This window comes from Panicum virgatum, chromosome 8K (genome assembly GCF_016808335.1).
Source record: "Panicum virgatum strain AP13 chromosome 8K, P.virgatum_v5, whole genome shotgun sequence".
Taxonomy (NCBI): domain Eukaryota; kingdom Viridiplantae; phylum Streptophyta; class Magnoliopsida; order Poales; family Poaceae; genus Panicum; species Panicum virgatum.
This window is the reverse complement of record NC_053143.1, coordinates 13,949,139-13,967,681: the sequence shown is the minus strand read 5'-3', so window position 1 is coordinate 13,967,681 and position 18,543 is coordinate 13,949,139. Positions and strand designations below refer to the sequence as shown.

General features: G+C 46.0%; 2 protein-coding genes across 2 annotated transcripts; one reads left to right on the top strand and one right to left on the bottom strand.

Moving 5' to 3' along the window:
- The first annotated feature begins 1,409 nt into the window (after positions 1-1,409).
- On the top strand, positions 1,410-2,713 carry LOC120645476 (probable carboxylesterase 18). Its single transcript, XM_039922260.1, has one exon. The coding sequence runs from the start codon at positions 1,410-1,412 to the stop codon at positions 2,445-2,447; it is 1,038 nt and encodes a 345-aa protein (XP_039778194.1). The 3' UTR covers positions 2,448-2,713.
- A 3,015-nt stretch (positions 2,714-5,728) lies between these two features.
- On the bottom strand, positions 5,729-15,361 carry LOC120645475 (probable carboxylesterase 18). Its single transcript, XM_039922259.1, has 2 exons — positions 14,955-15,361; positions 5,729-5,891 (listed from the first exon to the last, which is right to left on the bottom strand). The coding sequence occupies exons 1-2, from the start codon at positions 15,359-15,361 to the stop codon at positions 5,729-5,731; spliced, it is 570 nt and encodes a 189-aa protein (XP_039778193.1).
- Between the last annotated feature and the right edge of the window lie 3,182 nt (positions 15,362-18,543).

The window sequence follows — 18,543 nt, the reverse complement described above, 5'->3', positions numbered from 1 at the left end:
AAATTGGTTTTGTTAGAGACATGGTTTAGGGGGCCAGCACGGTGCTTACTGCCTGGTTGGCCACTCTCCATAAGGACCGGTTCATAGAGCGACAACCTGGGACAACAGCGCTACCACAAGACTGGAATGGGACGGTCTTGGCGTAATAATTAGGTCTTTTTGGTTTGGAGTAACTTACCGACGGGGCAAGGGTGGTAAGCTTCTATGTCCCTCGTACTGAGTGGCCTCGTCGATGACGGCCACTAGACCTGCTCCATAGTCGCCGATCCGACCCTTGCGGTTACTTCTTACCAACGAGGTTCTTTGTAAAGGCCTCGTAGTGAGTTTGCTAGTCATCTCACCTAAGGAAGTGTGATGAACAACTAGCGTAGCTCACGACTTGTGGGTAAAGATGTGTAACCTCTGCAGAGTGTAAAACTGGTATACTAGCCGTGCTCACGGTTATGAGCGGCCCAGATCCTCCTTTTGATTAGTGGGGTTAGCTCCTTCCGACGAGGGGGTGCCTCTCGGGGTTTGGTATGGTTGTGGTTTGGTTCTCAGTAGCAACATGATTAATTCTAATTAATTACTATGTAACTAGGTTTATGGTAATTCATCAACTCGTAGTAAATAGCTGTAATAAAATTTTGCCAAGACTTAAAAGCTAATGCAGTTGAGTCAGCCAACCTTAGAGCCTCATAGTTTGTGTCATACTTGTTGAGTACAAGTTGTGTACTCACCCTTGCCTCTTCTATACTTTTTCCTCTTGGATACGCTACTGCTGCTCAGTTCCTGCCGACGTGAGGGAGTTCGCTCAGCGCTACCAGGACTACGAGGACTTCTAGGCGTTCGTCTCCCAGTCGACGTCCCTGTGGCGCCCTGCTCAGCTTCGGAGAGCTTTTACCGTATTTGTACTTCGCTTCCGCTGTATCAGACATTTTGTCATTAATGTAATAAATAACATTCGTATTTCGATTTATTATGTCTTATTCGTGATATGTGCTGTGATATACTGTTCATTCTGTTGTATATACGTGTGACTTGATCCTGGCACGTATATAATTGCTCGGTTTATGTTCTTTTATAAACCGAGTGTTACAGCTTATCGATCTACACTATACCAATCGTGCAATGCAACTTGTTGGCACCCATTATCCAAGTTGCTGTGCCAACGGTTCCACCTGACCTGATTATCGTTCGTTCAATTTTCAGGACTTCGCAACAAATAATGTTATTATTTCTTTTCAGATTACACTGGGTACTTCTCCGACGAAAGAGTCAATTCCGAACTTTTTATTATGCAGCAGAATATTGATGAAATTCCGACAAGGAATGAAAAGATTGGAGCTACAAAATAAACCAGCCAACCCCATCAGCAGACAGCAGCACTGAGCTCTGAGCCCCTGGCCACTGTCAACCACGCGACGGCCATGGCGGCGATGCCTCGGGCGCCGCGCAAGCCGGAGCCACCGGTGTCGTGCCTCACGCGGCTCACCCTCAAGGTCGCCGACTTCCTCATCGACGCCACACGCCGCGCCGACGGCACGCTGAACCGCGGCGTGCTCTCGCTGCTCGACCCGCCCGTCCCGGCCGTCTCCACCCCGTGGTGCGGCGTCGCCACCCGCGACGTCGTCATTGACCGCGCCCTCCGCTTCCGCGCGCGCCTCTTCCTCCCGGCGTCGCCCGCCGACGACGGGAGCACGGCGCGGCCGCTCCCAGTGATCGTCTTCTTCCACGGCGGCGGGTTCGCGTTCTTCTCCGCGGCGTCGCTGGCCTTCGACGTGGCCTGCCGCCGCATCGCGCGGGGCGCCTCCGCGGCGGTGCTCTCCGTCGACTACCGCCGCTCGCCGGAGCACCGCTTCCCGGCGCCCTACGACGACGGGCTCGCGGCGCTGCAGTTCCTCGACGACCCCAAGGAGCACCCCGTCCCGCTCGAAGTCTCCCGCTGCTTCCTCGCCGGCGACAGCGCCGGCGGCAACGTCGCCCACCACGTCGCCCGCCGCTACGCCGCGCGCCCCTCGCTCTTCGCGAACGTCCGGCTCGCCGGCCTCGTCGCCATCCAGCCCTTCTTCGGCGGCGAGGAGAGGACGCCCTCGGAGCTCCGCCTCGACGGCGCCGCGCCCATCGTGTCCATCGCCCGCACCGACTGGATGTGGCGCGCGTTCCTGCCGCCCGGCGCCGACCGCTCCCACGAGGCCGCCAGCGTCGCGTCGCCGGCGGCCGCCGCGGGGCTCGACTCCCCGGCGTTCCCGCCGGTGCTGGTTGCCATCGGCGGCTACGACCCGCTGCAGGACTGGCAGCGGCGCTACGGCGAGATGCTCAGGGCCAGAGGCAAGTATGTGCGGGTGGTCGAGTACCCAGACGCCATCCACGGGTTCTACACCATTCCCATGTTCGACGACGCGCGCGACCTCATCATCCGCATCGCTGAGTTCGTCGCCGAGAGCGGCGGTGGCCGCAGCCAATGAACGGAGCCGCCGAGCCGGAGCATTGAGGCGCTCCGGTTAGAACAATGCAATACTCATCACATCTGCAGCAGTGCTGCTGAACCACTTGAGAAACGTTTGTTTGCATTGAGAGAGCCAAGTACCACATGCTATAAAAGTCTATGCATTTTGATAAAAATATATGGTGTGTGAAACATGTAGTACTCTAGGAAATTAAAGATGTATACAAAATTGCAGTTTCTTACACTCAGATCTGTAAAGCAATAAAATAATGTCTCTCTCATTTACCTAAAATAAACTACACTAGTGCAAATATGTTTATTTTCAATGAAAACGTAATTAGGGGATTCCGAATTTGTCATAAGTCAAAGTATTATGTGTTCAACCTTGTTTATAAAAAGCAATAATATTTGCCATATTGAAAGATCGAGAATCGTTATTCATGCGGAATTGCGGATGACAAGTAGCTATCCTTGTTATTAGTTTCAAAAAAGTATTTAATGAGGTTTCAGATAGAAATATATATAGTATATACTGTCATTCTGGCAAAACTACCAATGTGACTTGTTTTGACATGCACGTGCTGTTTAGTGGGCAACTTGGAACATTTCTGCTTGTCACTTTCGTCAGAATAAAGAATGCGCACCTCTATCAGGTTGTCCATCCATAAAAAAATGCAATTCTCGCTTTTCGATAAATCAAGTAGTTTGAAGTTTGACTAAAGTCATATAAAAAAGTAATAACATTCACTACACAAAAGTGTAGATACTATTTACTATAAATTTGGTCAAACTAGAACTAGAACTAGTTTGACTAACACGGATCCCACAATTGTATTCTTTTGTGGACGGAGGAAGTAGTTTAATGTTGCATTTCTCTGCAAGTGGAATGTTTGACTTTTCTGTTTTCAATTACATGGCAGTTAATACCATCACCGGAACAACAGAATTCAATCTGTCCATATCTGAACTTTTGCTATCCCGAAATTAGCAACAAATGTTCTGATAGAAGGATGAATTTGATATCCTTATAAATGCCATAATGCTGACATGATCACGCAGCTTTCAAACAACTTTGTGCTACGGGTGCCGACATATATCCCTACTTATACTCACTTTCTAATAGCAAAATAGACAGGGACAATACAGTATTTTTGGCAAAACAGAAATATTACAGAAAATTAACAGCAGTGATCAAAGGAATTTTTCTCTTGTATCTGTACCAAAGTAAGTAGATGGTGTAACAAGATAGCTCACCTTATAGCTAAACTATCCTATTAGTGTAACGCTTTTGTTTGGTTGGTTACTTGGTTTCATGTAATAATACAAATAATGCTGCTTTAGAAAAAACACGGCCCAAAGGTCACGCCCCACGACTCACTACCCCCTCCATTCCAAAAAAAAACGCTTATTTTTCGAGTCAAATAATTTTAAGTAGGACCAAATTTATATATACAAAATAGTATTAATATTTATATTACAAAATAAGTACCATTAGATTAATCATGCAATATATTTTCATACTAAATATATTTTTTATATAAATTTGATCAAACTTGAAATTGATTGACTCCTTGGGAACTGAGAGTTGCATTCTTTTTGGATGAAGGGAGTAATCCCCTTGCCAGCAGGGTTCAGTCACCATCAGACACTTTCACCCCACATCACAAAATCACCGACTGGATTAGTAAATAAATTAATTTACATCACTCATCACACCCATCATTCATGTATACCAAACTTACCAAAGTAAACATTATTAACAAAATCACACACCTTTTCTACTCTCACCCACGCAACCACGCAATCAATACATACATATGGAGTGAAAAAATCAGTATGTAATAGATTTTTAGGCATGTTGATTTTCAATAAGATGTTTTTCTTTTTTGCCCCCTATATATCTAAATTAAATTTCTTGTTGGATTGGCCCCCCTATATCTAAATTAAATTCCTATCTCTTTTTCTTATTTGGTCGGCCCCCTATGTCTAACTCAGCTCCACCATTGGTTGTTGCTCTGTTACAACTTGGAAAATATTTAGGCCCAAGTATCATCCTCAACTCTTGATCTTCCAAGAATAACTTAACTGACCGAACAGCACAGCAGGACCAAAGAAACTAAAACAGTGGCATCGAAGAGAACACTATAAATCTCGATGGCACAGAAGAGATGGATATAACTTTAGATGGCATATAAGAAAAGTTTCCTCTTGTATATGTACTAATGTAAGTAGATGGTGTAACAAGATAGCTCATCTTATAGCTAAACTAGCCGATTAGTGTACTGATTTTGTTTAGTTTAATGAGCCTCTGGAGACGATGAGGGCCGTAATTTGTGATGAATGGTTTTTTTAAGGATTTGTAATGAATGGTTGGTTTCATGTAATAATACAAATAATGCTACTTATGGAATAGTCCGATTTTCAACTTTCAACTACAAAAACGAACAACACAGGCCATCCAACCATTGAAACCAGGCAAAAATTTGGCCTCGGGGTGATTTTGAAGGTGATTTGCATTTAAAAATAGATTAAAAAATCTAATTAGATCTAAAAAATCAAAAGTAATTCATTCTACATCAGGATAATATGAAACTAGTACCATCTTTTTTTTTAAAATGTAACCTATCTATTATCGCTCCATTTGAATCTTATTTATTAAAACATAATAAGTATAACTACATGCAAACAAATATTATGAATATAAAAAATTGTATCTGAATAACTAGCAAGTATTATGCCAATAGATAGGTTATATTTTAAAAAAGCTTCCAATACCTATTTTGTTATTTTTTGATTTAAAATGAATTACTTATGATTTTTTAGTTTAAAATTGAATATTTTTAATTTTTATAAATGGAAAACCACATTCAAAACCACCTAAGAGGCTAAACTTATTCAGTTTCAATAGTTGGAGGTTGAAAATCTAACTTTTGTGATAGTTTGAAGTGTAAACCGAACTTTCCGATTAAAAAACACGCCACCTTAAAGAAAAGGAAAAACACGGCCCAAACGTCACGCCTCACATCATGAAATCACTGACTGGATTAGTAAATAACTTAATTTACATCACCCATCACACCCATCGTGCATACCAAACTTACCAAAGCAAACATTAATTATTATATCAAAATCACACACATTTTCTACTATCTCACACCCACGCAACCACACCTGGCCCAATCCTCCCAACTCCCATGCAAACGCCACGACGCAACCAAACACTCCGAAGTCCGACCAAACACTGCACGATGGCACACGACACTTGACAACGACGGCGAGGGCGAGGGCGAGCACCCGACGCTACGGTTGCTCACTCGCCGCCGCCGCCGGCGCGCTCTCGGCGACGAACTCGGCGATGCGTATGATGAAGTCCCGTGTGTCTTCGAACACAGGGAACAGGAAGACGTAGAATGCGTGGATGGCGTCCGGGTACTCGGCCACGCGCACGTCCTTGCCCATGCTCCTGAGCGTATCGGCGTCAGAAAGAAATATTGCGGCCTGTAGGTCCGCCTGGAGTTGTACGTCTGTCGGGTGTAGGAGTGGCAACCCTGGCACCCGGAGGGGCTCGAGTTCTTTTTGTTGTGTGCCAAGCTGAGGAATGGCCTTGCCACATTTTTTCTTCAGATTTCTCACCTTGTGTGCCTTTGTCAGAGTACGATCATAGTCCGAGGGTAAGCTTTTCGGTTTTGGTGGGTTGTCTAGGTTTGCGAGAAGCTTTTTCCCAAGTTCTAGAGGTACCTTTTCCCTCGGCGGGGGGACTTTAGGCTTCAATTGTTCTTTTATATATCGAGCAGTCTCTTCTTCCAACTCCTCAGCGGTTTTCTCGTAGGTTAATTGTATTTCGACCGTTTTCTGCTTCTTCTTTGAGGGTCCAGCCGCTGGGAGGGATGCTGTCTTTTTCTTTCCCTTTTCTAGTGTAGGAGGAGTTGGAGTACTCGTGGCCCTTTGCGCCGGCGGAGACGGTGGTGAAGGAGGTGATAGTGGGGACGGCGGTTAGGTAGGCCGCGGAGACTGGCGATCGGTCTGCACGGGAGCCGTTGTGCTTTCTGTAAGTTTGATGTCGGCCTTCCGCCATAGAATGACCCCGTGCAGTGCGTCTCCCAATGTCTTCTCTCCATCCCCTCCAACGAAGTCGAGCTCAAGATCCTCATTGTTTCCAACTATCTGCTCGACTGTGATGGAGGTGTAGCCAGGAGGTATCGGCCTTCCATGAATTGTAGTAGAAGGATTCAGGGGCAGGGCTGACCTGTATGCGACATGAATGGATATATTTCTTGCTCGCACATGAAGCTCGCACAGTGTCGGCACGGTGACATCATCCACTGGATACCTCTGGTCATCTACCGCCGTTGGCTCAATCTGGGGTTGCTGTTCCGCATGTACGTCGGGCGCCGCCGTGGATGCACAGCTGCTGCATCGCTGAGAAGCCGGGCTTATCACAACATCCGGGTGCGACCCAGCAGTGCCCCTTGGTTCAGAGCTAGCTGCACCACCTCATTGACCCTGGCGTCCATCTGAGATTCCAAGGACGCAACCTTCTTGTTCATCTTTTCTTCTATGGCACGAAGTTTCTCTTCCTGTTCGGCTTTGCTCTTTCGGTGAGTCTTGTAAGAGGGATCTCCGGCCCAAGCAACTTTCCATGGGACCACGCCGATGCCGCGGGCTCGTCCAGGGTGTTCCGGATTCTTTAATGCCCTTATCAGCTCATCATTCTCCCCTTGAGGATGGAATGTTCTTGTTGAGTCTCATCTATTGCAGCGACTAGATCACGGGACACTTCTTGCATATGCTCGGCCACGACCAAACTTCCATCCAACTGGTTTAGTGTCACGCCATTAGCAAATAACCACCACTTGGATCTATCCGGCCAATCCCAAGTCGTCGGCCTGATGCCTCTATCTATAAGGTCCTGCTCCATTTTTTGCCATTTTTTAACTGACTTCTTGTACCCTCCAGCCCCAAGGTGGTGACTGTACTTCTTATTTACTGCATTCACCTTGGCTTGTTCAGATTTTTTTGGGCTTCCTCTGATAGTTTGTATTGTTTGAACTCCTCCCAGTATGGTTTAACCTAAGGAAGATCGTCCTAGTTCGGCTCCTTATCCTTCTTGATGTAATTGGTGTACAACTTCTTCTTGAAAGTTGCAAAGGCAGGGGCCATCTTTCTCAAGGCACATTTCTTCATAAGTTCTTGGTCAACTCCTTCAGAAAGAGTGAACATATCCTTGAGTTCTGCCCATAGCATTTCCTTTTGATGTGCAGGCACGGCGTGTTGCTGTTCTTCGGGTTTGGTCGTTTTCCATAGTCTTGTGGTGCTCGGAATTCTTGTCCGAACAATAACCCCACATTGGTTGACAAATTTTGTGCTAGCATCCTCTGGAGCACTTGGACAGCCCTCTGCATCCACTTCTCTGACGACCTGTCTTCCCTCCATTTTCTTGGTTGGCCGGCGTCTCCCTTTTGACTGGCTCAACGAAGTCGATGCGGAGGTCGACTAAATTACAGAAAAGATATGTTAATCGCAAAACTAATCTACCGAAGTCACCATGCATATAGTTTTAAGATTCGTACTGGAACATGCTGCTGTTGATTGGGCGGCGGTGCAAAGTCATCATCTTCTTCATCGGCATCTCTAGACATATTCAGGAACGAATCAGCTGTCCGAGCATCTTCTTCAGCGATTGGCTGGGTGGTGTTGGCCCTCGTATCTTCGTTTATTGCGTCCAACATGTATTGCCCGGCGGCCTGCTCATCACCGAAGGGGTCCATCCTTAACTGAAACCGTAAAAATGTGTTAGAGTATTTGTCCATCCTTAAATGAAGCAGGAGAATAAAATTCTTTGAACGAATATGTGTGTTTGAGAGAGAGTGTGTGTGTGTATGTTAGAGGGATAGAGAAAGAGAGAGAGTTAGTGTGTGTGTGTGTTAGTGTGAGTGTGTGTTAGAGTGTATTAGACAGTGTGTGTGTGTGTGTGTGTGTGTCGTGGAACGGGGTCGAGGAACCGGGTCGAGGAACGGGGTTGAGAGTTGAGGGTCGAAGAACTGGGTCGAGGAACGGGGTTGAGGGTCGAGGTCTAGAGTTGAGGGTCGAGGGATGGCGAATGCGTGAGTTAGAGAGCGAATATGAAATTACTCGTCGTCGTTACTCGTCGTTACTCATCATCGTTACTCATCGTCGTTACACGAGTTACATGATAAATACATGAGTTACAGAAATACATGAGAAATACATAAATATAAGCATTATTCACTCTCTATTTAAATACATGATTAAACAAAGTCTCTCTAATAACTAAATTCTATAACTAAATTATACACTATATATAAAGGATATAAAGTGGCTAGGAAAGTCCTTATAGGTGTATAGTATTAAAATGCAGTATGAAAATGTATTTAAAGTGATAGGTGTTGTTCATGTTATACTTGCCTTCCTCAAACTGCTCCTGCTGCTCAAACTGCTCAGAAGGTGGCTGCTCTGGGTACTGGTACTGGGGCTCCTCAGATGGATCAACGTCTACTCACGAACACATGGCCAAAACAATACACAACATAAACATACATGCAAATAATGGCATTTACTAAAAATACATAAAAACAGCAAACAAAACTAAACTAGAACTATTCTACGTGTTACAATGATCGCATGGACATAAAGAACGCCTAAAACGGAGCTAGAACGCGAAAACTAGGCCTAAAACAAGGTCCAGGGGCTTAACTGTAAGAAAAACAGAGTTTCTGTGGGTTTTCTGCAAAAACCAGGGACTAAAACATAAAAACTGAAAAGATCCAGGGGCTAACACGTGAAAAGGTCAGGGGTGGACGGCGGGTTCTAAAAGAGAAAAATGCAGGGGCCTAGGTGCTAAAAACAGGGCTTAACTGGAAATATTTTTGAAGGCGCATGGACTGCGGGTTGATTCTAAAGAAATGGAGGGGCTCTTTAGAAAAAAGGGTGGCGCTGACCGGTAGCTGGTATGTTTGACTCGGGCTTGGGTTGACTCGGGCCGTCCGATCTGGATCGTGCGGCCTGGGAGGGATTCGGCGCGCGGGCGGCGGCGTAGGGTCACCGGAGCTGAGTCTCCGCGGTGGCGCGGGGCTGGAAGCTCGCCGGCGTTGGCCGATCTAGCGATCTAGAGCTTAGTTCGGCCTAAGGTTTGGCTCAGAAGCACGAGAACGACACGCGTGGTCCACCTGAGGCGACATTTGGGCACGAGATGGCTCAGAGCGGGGTGTTCGGCGGTGAGGGCGGCTCGGCGTGGCGGCGCATCGCCGGCGCAAGGTGTTTGAGGGGTTCCAGTGTGGGAACCGGGGTGCAGGGGGGTCGTGGGGGAACAGGGGAACACGTGGGTGCTCACCGGGCCCTGGAAACGGGAGGAGCGTCGATGCAGAGGGGTCGACGGCGAGGATCGGCGACGAGTTGCGGGCGGCGCTCGAGGACGGGCCGCTGTAGAGGTCGGAGTAGAGAGCAGCGGGCTCGGGGAAGTTCCAGGCGCCGAGGCCGAGAGCAGAGAGGAAGAAGCGGCGTCACGACTATGCGACGGTGCACGCGCGGAGATGGAGGGCGGCGGCGGTCAACCGGAGGAAGGTGATGAGCAGTAGAGATTTGGGTGGAAGAAAGCAACGGCTTTATACTCGTGGCCAAGGGTACCGGGTAAAAAATCTAACCGGTGCCTTAGGCAGGCCTTAGGTACCGGTTGCATCTACAACCGGTGCCTTAGGCGAAGCCTTAGGTACCGGGTCTCCGCACAACCGGTTCCTAAGGGCCCAACGGGCGGGAAATGAAAAGCCCCTATGGTACCGGGTGGATTAACAAAACCGGTACCTTAGGCCGTTTGAAGTTCACTTTTCACTCTTCTTTGACCCCCTTTGAACGGAATTCGTCAATATCTCAATGGTAACTCGCGGAAATTTGGGCTTCGTGGCCACGGTTCGACTCTCGCGCGACGACCCACTTTTTTTTACCCAAATAGGACCCTAAGGTACCGGTTGGACTTTCCAACCGGCACCAAAGGTTATCTTTTCTTTTCCCTTTTCTTTTTCTCTTGTAAATCTATTAATTGCCTCATAATTCGTAATAAATCTGATATTTGCATAATAAATCCGATAATTGCCTAGAAAATCAGATAATTATCTAATAATTTAAATAATTGTTTAATAGTTAAAATAATTGTCTAATAGTTAAAATAATTGTCTAAAAAATTTGCTATTTGCTCAATAAATTTATTAACTGCCTAGTAAATCATTCAACTAAGAAAATATTAACTATGGTTTTAGGTGCACAATAATAAATCATTTAAATATACAATAATTTTAATTACTACATAATAAATCATTTAGGTGCATAACTAATTATTTTAATTGCATAATAAATCAAATAATTGCATAATAAATTATTTAAATGCAAAATAATTCTAAATACTACATGATAAATCATTTAGGCGCATAACTAATCATTTTACTTGCATAATAAATCAAATAATTGCATAAGAAATCTAATAATATTCACAGAAAATATTACAAGACATAATCATTCAACTAAGGGAATATTAACGATGGTTCGCTTTACAATCGTCCCTTCATTATGATCATGACGTGCGTACGGAGCCTCCTCTTCGGCTAAAAGAATACTTGTGTCAACCTCCACTGCGAACGGAGTCATATCTTCAACCTTATTGTATTCTTCTTCATCTGAACAATATGGCGCTTTGCCTCATCTCCGGCACCTACAAAACTTGATTTATTCCTAGACTTGTCCTTTCTCATTTTGCTAGACATGTCCTGCACATAGAAAACTTGAGTGACATCTTTAGCTAGGACGAATGGTTCGTCTCAATAGCCAAGCTCTTTGAGGTCTACCGTTGTCATTCCGTACTCGTCGATATCGACACCTTTTCCTGTGAGTTTAACCCATTGACAACGAAATAGAGGTATCTTCAATGGCCCATAGTCGAGTTCCCAGATCTCTTTAATGTAACCAAAATATGAGTTCGTTTGGCCACTAGAGTCGGTGGCATCTATACGGACACCACTATTTTGATTGGTGCTCTTGTTATCTAGGGCTCTTGTATAAAATGTGTAACCATTAATTTCATATCCTTGGTACATCAGGATTGAATTTGCCGGACCCCTGGCCAGCCAAGCTAGCTGCTCATGAATTTGATCGTTGGCCATGACTTCCTTCTGCAACCAGGTGGCGAATGTATCGTTATGATGTTTTGTAATCCATGTTTCAGACTTCAAAGGGTATATACTTCGCACAATTTGCATGTGATCCTCCATGTATGGAGCCACCAAGGCTGATTGTTGCAGAACTGTGAGATGTGCTTTGCTCAACGTGGCATGATCTGTGGCATTTACTGATTTTCTTCCAAGTGTGCCCTTTCCAATCAGCCGCCCCTCATGACGTGATACTGGAATCCCAATTGGGCAGAGTTCTTCCACATAGTCAACACAAAATTCAATGACCTCCTCTGTGACGTAACCCTTCGCAATGCTTCCTTCTGGACGAGCCCGATTACGAACGTATTTCTTTAGTACTACAAAGTATCGTTCAAAAGGGAACATATTATGAAGGAAAACAGGACCGAGAATACCAATCTCTTTGACCAGGTGAACTAGAAGATGCGTCATAATATTGAAGAATGATGGAGGAAATATCATTTCAAGACTGACTAAACTTTGGACAACATCCTCTTGTAGCCTGCTTAAACTCGATGGATCGATTGCCTTCCGAGAAATTGTGTTGAGAAATGCGCATAGCTTTACGATTGTTGCTCGAACATTAGCTGGTAGAATACCTCTAAGTGCAATTGGAATCAATTGCGTCATCAACACGTGACAGTCATGGGACTTTATGTGTGCGAATTTTTTCTCTTTCAAGTTCAGTAGCCTCTTTATATTCGAAGAGTAGCCTGATGGGACCTTGATACTGTTCAAACAGTCGAACATACTTTGCTTCTCTTCCTTACTAAGAGTGTAGCACGCAGGACCTAGATAATGACGTCCTTTATCCCTTTTTTCTGGATGTAGGGCGGCCCGTTGTTTCATACGTTGAAGATCTTGCCGCGCTTCCAATATATCCTTTGCCTTACCGTAGACACCAAGGAAACCTAGAAGGTTCACACAAAGATTTTTTGTTAGGTGCATCACATCAATTGCGTGGCGGATGTCTAAGACTTCCCAATAAGGTAACTCCCAAAAAATGCTCTTCTTCTTCCACATAGGTGCACGCCCATCATCACTCTGCACTGATTTGCTGTTGGGTCCTTTTCCGAATACTACTTTTATATCTTTGACCATTTCAAACACCATTTTCCCACAACGGTGCCTAGGCTTGGTACGATGATCTGCCTTTCCATCGCAGTGAGCATGCCTCCTCCTTAATGGCTGCTTGATCGGAAGAAATCGACAATGACCCATATACACGATCTTCCTACAGTGCTTGGGGTACATGCTGTCGGTTTCTTCTAAACAATGGGTGCATGCCCTATAACCCTTATTGGATTGTCCGGAGAGGTTACTTAGTGCTGGCCAATCGTTGGTGGTTACGAAAAACAATGCACGCAGGTTAAAATGATCCTCTGCATGCGCATCCCACATACGAACACCCTCATCTTTCCACAACAATAGAAGATCCTCAATCAGTGGTTTCAGATACACATCTATATCGTTACCGGGTTGCTTCGGGCCGGGGATAAGCACCGGCATCATAATGAATTTCCGCTTCATACACAACCAGGGAGGAAGGTTGTATATACAGAGTGTTACAGGCCAGGTACTATGACCACTGCTCTGCTCACCGAAAGGATTTGTGCCATCCGTAATTAAGCCGAACCTTATATTCCTCGCTTCATTTGCAAATGTTGGGAATGTTCTGTCCACTTTTCTCCACTGCGACCCATCAGCGGGGTGTCTCAACATATTGTCTTGCTTACGTTCTTCTTTGTGCCATCGCATCAATTTAGCATTTGTTTTGTTCATGAACAAACGTTTCAGACGTGGTATTAGAGGAAAATACCACATCACCTTGGCAGGCACCCTCTTCTTGACACGCATCCCCTCAACGTCGCTGGATCATCTCGAGGGATCTTATACCGGCATGCGTTGCATACAGGGCATGAATCCAAATTTTCATACTCACTTCGATATAGCATGCAGTCATTAGGACAAGCATGTATCTTCTGTGCCTCTAATCCTAAAGGACAAACTACTTTTTTGCCTCGTATGTTGTCTCCGGCAAGGTGTTACCATCAGGGAGTAAGTTTTTTATAAGTTTCAGCAACTCCTCGAATCCCTTGTCAGACAAACCATTTGATGCCTTCCATTGCAATAATTCCAATGTGGTACCCAACTTCTTTTGGTCTTGTTTGCAATCAGGGTACAACAATGTTCTATAGTCCTCCAACATACGCTTCAGATCTCTCGATTCCTTTTCTGTTTCGCAACCTTCCTTAGCTTGGCATAGCATCTAACCAAGATCATCTTCTACAACGTATCCTTCAGTATCTTCTTCAGGCTCACCCATTGCAGTGTCGTTGAAAAAGGAATTATAATTGGCTGCAAAGTCAGGAATCCTGTCCTCTTCTTCTACATTATTATCCAGCACAATTCCTCTTTCGCCATGCTTGGTCCAAACATAGTAGTTCGGCATGAAACCACTATTGAACAAGTGACTATGGATGGTTCTTGGTGATGAGTAATCCTTCTCATTCTTACAGAATTTGCATAGACAATGAACGAAACCGCCATACTTGTGTTTCTCGGCCGCTTCTATGAATTCATGTATGCCATCAATGAACTCCTTTGAACGCCGATCGGCCATGTACATCCATTGCCGACTCATCTAGGTCCACAATACATTTATATACATCATTGTAGTGTACAAATAGTTCATTCATACTATAATAAATTTGAATTCAAATATATAATTGATAATGCATATACTATAATAAATAGATACTATTCACTTATCAAATAAATTAAATGATAACTGCTTCTAAAAACCAATTGCTAAGTTATGGACAAAAATAACTAACCTTTTTTGAAAAAAAAAACAAAAATTCGCCTCCCCTCCCCTCACTCAGCTGCCATGAACAGTGAGTTCACGGCAGCTTGGAGGGGGGAGGGGTTGGGGTATTTATAGGCGTGGCTCAAAGGCACCGGTTGGTGCTCAACAACCGGTGCCAAATAAAAGGCATAGGCACCGGTTGATGTTACTAACCGGTACCTTTGTTGTGGGCACGTGGCGGCACCGGGCCATGGCAAAATCCGGTGTCATTGTCCACCCTTTAGGCACCGGTTGGTTCCACCAATTGGTACCTATTCCTCCTTGTGCTTTTGGTACCGGTTGGTGGCACTAACCGGTTCCTATATTGAAGTTTTGGTACCGGGTGATGCTTTAACCCGGTACCAAACACATTACCTTTGATCGCCGCTGGCCAAAGGTACCAGCTGCTCTTACAGCCGGTACTGATGTGTGGCATTAGTACCGATTGCAACAGCAGCTGGTACCTTTGGCCAGGACCTTTGGCCTGTTTTCTAGTAGTGGGAGCTCGGAGTCGGTGCGCTCCTCGCCGCCGAAGAAGGGCTGGATGGCGACGAGGCCCCTGAGGCGGACGTTCCTGAAGGACGCCGGGTCCAGCGCGTAGCGGCGGGCCACATGGTGCGCGATGTTGCCACCGGCACTGTCGCCGGCGACGTAACAGTGGGCGACGTCCAGCGGGAGGAGCGGCGGGTGGTTCCTGGGGTCGTCGAGGAAGCGGAGCGCAGCAAGGCCGTCGTCGTAGGGCGCCGGGAACTGGTGCTCCGGGGCGCGGCAGTAGTCGACGGAGAGCACCGCCGCGGAGGCGTACCGCGCGATGCGGCAGTAGGCGGCGTCGTAGGCCGGGGACGCCGCGGAGAGGAACGCGAACCCGCCGCCGTGGAAGAAGACGATCATGTGGAGCGGCCGCGTCGCTCCCGGGTCGGCTTTCGCCTTCGCCTTCGCGGCCGCCAGGTGGAAGAGGTGCGCGCGGAGGCGGGTGGCGCCGTCAAGGACTACCACCTGGACGCGACACCGCGGCACGGGGAGGAGACGGCCGGCACGCGCGGGTCCAGCAGCGACAGCGCGCGGCGGTTCAGCGTGCTGTCGGCGCGGCGAGTGGCGTCGGCGACACGGTCCACGACCTTGAGGGAGAGCCGCATGAGGCGCGACATCGGTGGCTTCGGCTTCCGCGCCGGCGTCGTTGGAGCAGGAGCCTCCGCCAAGGCCGCCGCGGGGCTGAGGCGCTCTGTCGCTGCAGGCTGGGCCTCAAGGTCTCTACTCCACTCCCTTGCTACGCTATAATTATATAGGCCGGGCCGGGCCGGGCCGTGTGCGTGGTTTTCAAGCTTCAGCTGCTTAAGCTACTGAGCTCTGCTTTTTCGGTTGGCTGATTGATTCCGGTTTACTGGTCTTGTCGACATTCTGGAAGGGTAGGCACAAAAGCAACATCGCACCAACTATTTCATGCAATCAAACTGGGTGCGAGCGGGAAGCTATGGAGCAACTAAACCTTAGCACATCATTTCGAGCCTGTTTGAAAGGGCTAAAATTAAGTGCTAAACTTTAACACGTATTAAAACTTATACCTGTGCTAAAGTTTTTGAGAGGCAGCAGGGAGGCACAGCTCAAGCGCGGAAAAGAGGCGGCAGCGTGCACGGGAGGGGCAAGCGGGGCGGGAAAGCGCACGGGAGGGGAAGATGCCGAGCGCCACCAACTTGCCAAAGATGCCGAGCATGGCCCAGGTTATCCCGAGCTAGATGGCGAGGCAAACAATATGCAAAGGCTGTTGGATTTAATTTTTGGGACTTTTCGAAAATTTTACTGGATCCAAACATCAACTGAATATTTTTTCCCAAGTCTCTCGGTAACTGAATCAAAACACAGGGTCTATATATACATCCAAATTACTGAATTCACATAAAATCATCCCTCCCCACCCCTCAAATTTGCAACAATTACTGACCTGTATGGAATACTGATTAACTGGATCTATTGATTGCTGAATCCACCTATGCATAAGCATTACTGGAGCTATACATAAAAAGGTACTGAAGAACTGGATCTTATTTTGTCGAATCCATTAGATGTAAAAAAAGGTGTAGGTGAAAAAGTCCCGAGTCACAAAAAAATATATGAACAAAATTACTAGATATGCATAACAATAATGAATAACGGGATCTCTCTGTTACTGAATTGAATCATGTACAAGGGTGTGTTGACACCCAAAATTGTTACGATTTAGGTTTTCTGGATAACTGAACAGACCGGTCAGACCTCTCATAGAAACCGGTCAGACTGGTTATGATAAATTTGTCAAATTGTCAATTAGACTACACCATTGCGTATATCTCGTCGAGATGATCGAAATGCATATGTGGAACATCCAATTTGGAGTCCGAATGAAGAATTTATACTTCCCGGAAGATCTGCACGCTGGTCTGTCCGGTCAGACCAGTCCAGGGGCGGTCAGACCGGTCCGAAGACCGGACAGACCAGTCCGAAACGCCCAGTCCGAGTTAGGAGTTGTATTTTGACATGGTATTTGCTAGAATTTTGACTCATAATGGGTACAGACCTCCCCACCCTATATATATCAAGGGCCATGGTCGATTGAGGGTAATTCCAATCGGTTCAACAACTCGTACCTTACCTTTTATCCTCAAGCCCTAGCTTTTCCAACTCCATCTGTTGTTCTTCACCCGTCTCTATGGTGTTCGATGGTGTCAACACACTTTTTGGCACTCCGCTGGGGAGAGAAGATCTTGGTTCTTAAAAACCGATCTAATCTACCCTAGAAAAAGATGGGCGTCATCACCAACCTCGACGAAGGCAACATCTCCACATCTATCGAGGAACTCAGCGAGGGGGAACGCCATTATTACTTGGTGGCCAGGGAGCACCTCAAGGCACAATTCTTGAAGGGATTCAAGAAAGAAGAAAAAGGCCAAGTCACGAAGGTTCAAGACTTCATGATACCCTCCTTCACGCTTAAGAATAAGCAAGTCGAGGTAATAAGCGATGTATGTACTTCATTTTCTGACTTGTTTAGCTAATTATCATCTGTCACGGATCAAAAAATTGTCAATATGTATAAACCCACGTATGATTTACTTGGTGATTTAGAGGGTCAATTAGACATTATGAAAAAAGGCAAATCTGTAGAAGATAATTGTGCTTTCCAAACTGCTAGTTCATCGGCTACGCCAGCATCTAACCAAGAAGCATCATATGCCATGCTGATGACCTATTTTGCAAGGCAAATGCCACCTCCTTCATCGGTCCACACAGGACCGGTCAGACCGGTCTAGGTGACCGGTCTGACCAGTCAGACTGGTCAGATGACCGATCAGACCGGATCGTTGGTGGCCAGCCTGCCAATCGTTTCAATTCCTTGTTCGATAGTTCCTAGACGAATAAATAAGTTGAATAATTCTGTGCCGCCTTTGCTTTCACAGGAATATGGTTTTCTTCACAAACTGATTTCAAATAATGTACATAAAAAATCTTTTGGGGCGTGCACCAATGAGTTCAGTTCAGACGATGGTACAAGATGATCCCATAGAACATCGTCTTACTTCCGCAGCACAAGCATCTACGAGTGGTAGATACAAAGCTGATCTTGCTAAATTAAAAGAAGATCTGGCTGGTGCCATGATAACCGAACTTGGTGTAGATATGGATAATTCTAGATTATACCAAAACCCGTATCCCGCTGAATTTTATTTGGTTTCTTTTCCTGCTGGTTGGTGTGTTCTAGATTTTGTGAAATTTAGTGGTGATGACAATAGAACTCCTTGGGAACACATTATCCAGTATATTTTTCAACTAGGAAAAGCTAGTTTCCATGAGGCTTTGCACATTTGCTTGTTCTCTTTATCTCACTGGAATTGTTCTTTCTTGGTTTTCTTCATTGGCCCCAAATTCTATTCAATTTTGGAATCAGTTAGAATGTGAGCTTCATGGTCACTTCTTTAATATGCACAATAAAGGTAAATTGTCAGATTTAACATCGGTTAGACAAGACTGAGATGAGACTGTCTTAGATTATTTCTAAAGATTTAAAGTCATAAAAAATCGATGCTTTAGTTTGATAATTC

What these genes read in the sequence shown, in the direction of transcription:
- LOC120645476 (XM_039922260.1), top strand. Translation starts at nt 1,410, where the DNA reads ATGGCGGCGATGCCTCGGGCGCCGCGCAAGCCGGAGCCACCGGTGTCG.
- LOC120645475 (XM_039922259.1), bottom strand. Translation starts at nt 15,361, where the DNA reads ATGATCGTCTTCTTCCACGGCGGCGGGTTCGCGTTCCTCTCCGCGGCG. An exon ending in CTCCCACTACTAGAAAACAG is followed by an intron (nt 5,892 to 14,954) that starts GCCAAAGGTCCT and finishes CGATACGCTCAG; the next exon opens with GAGCATGGGCAAGGACGTGC.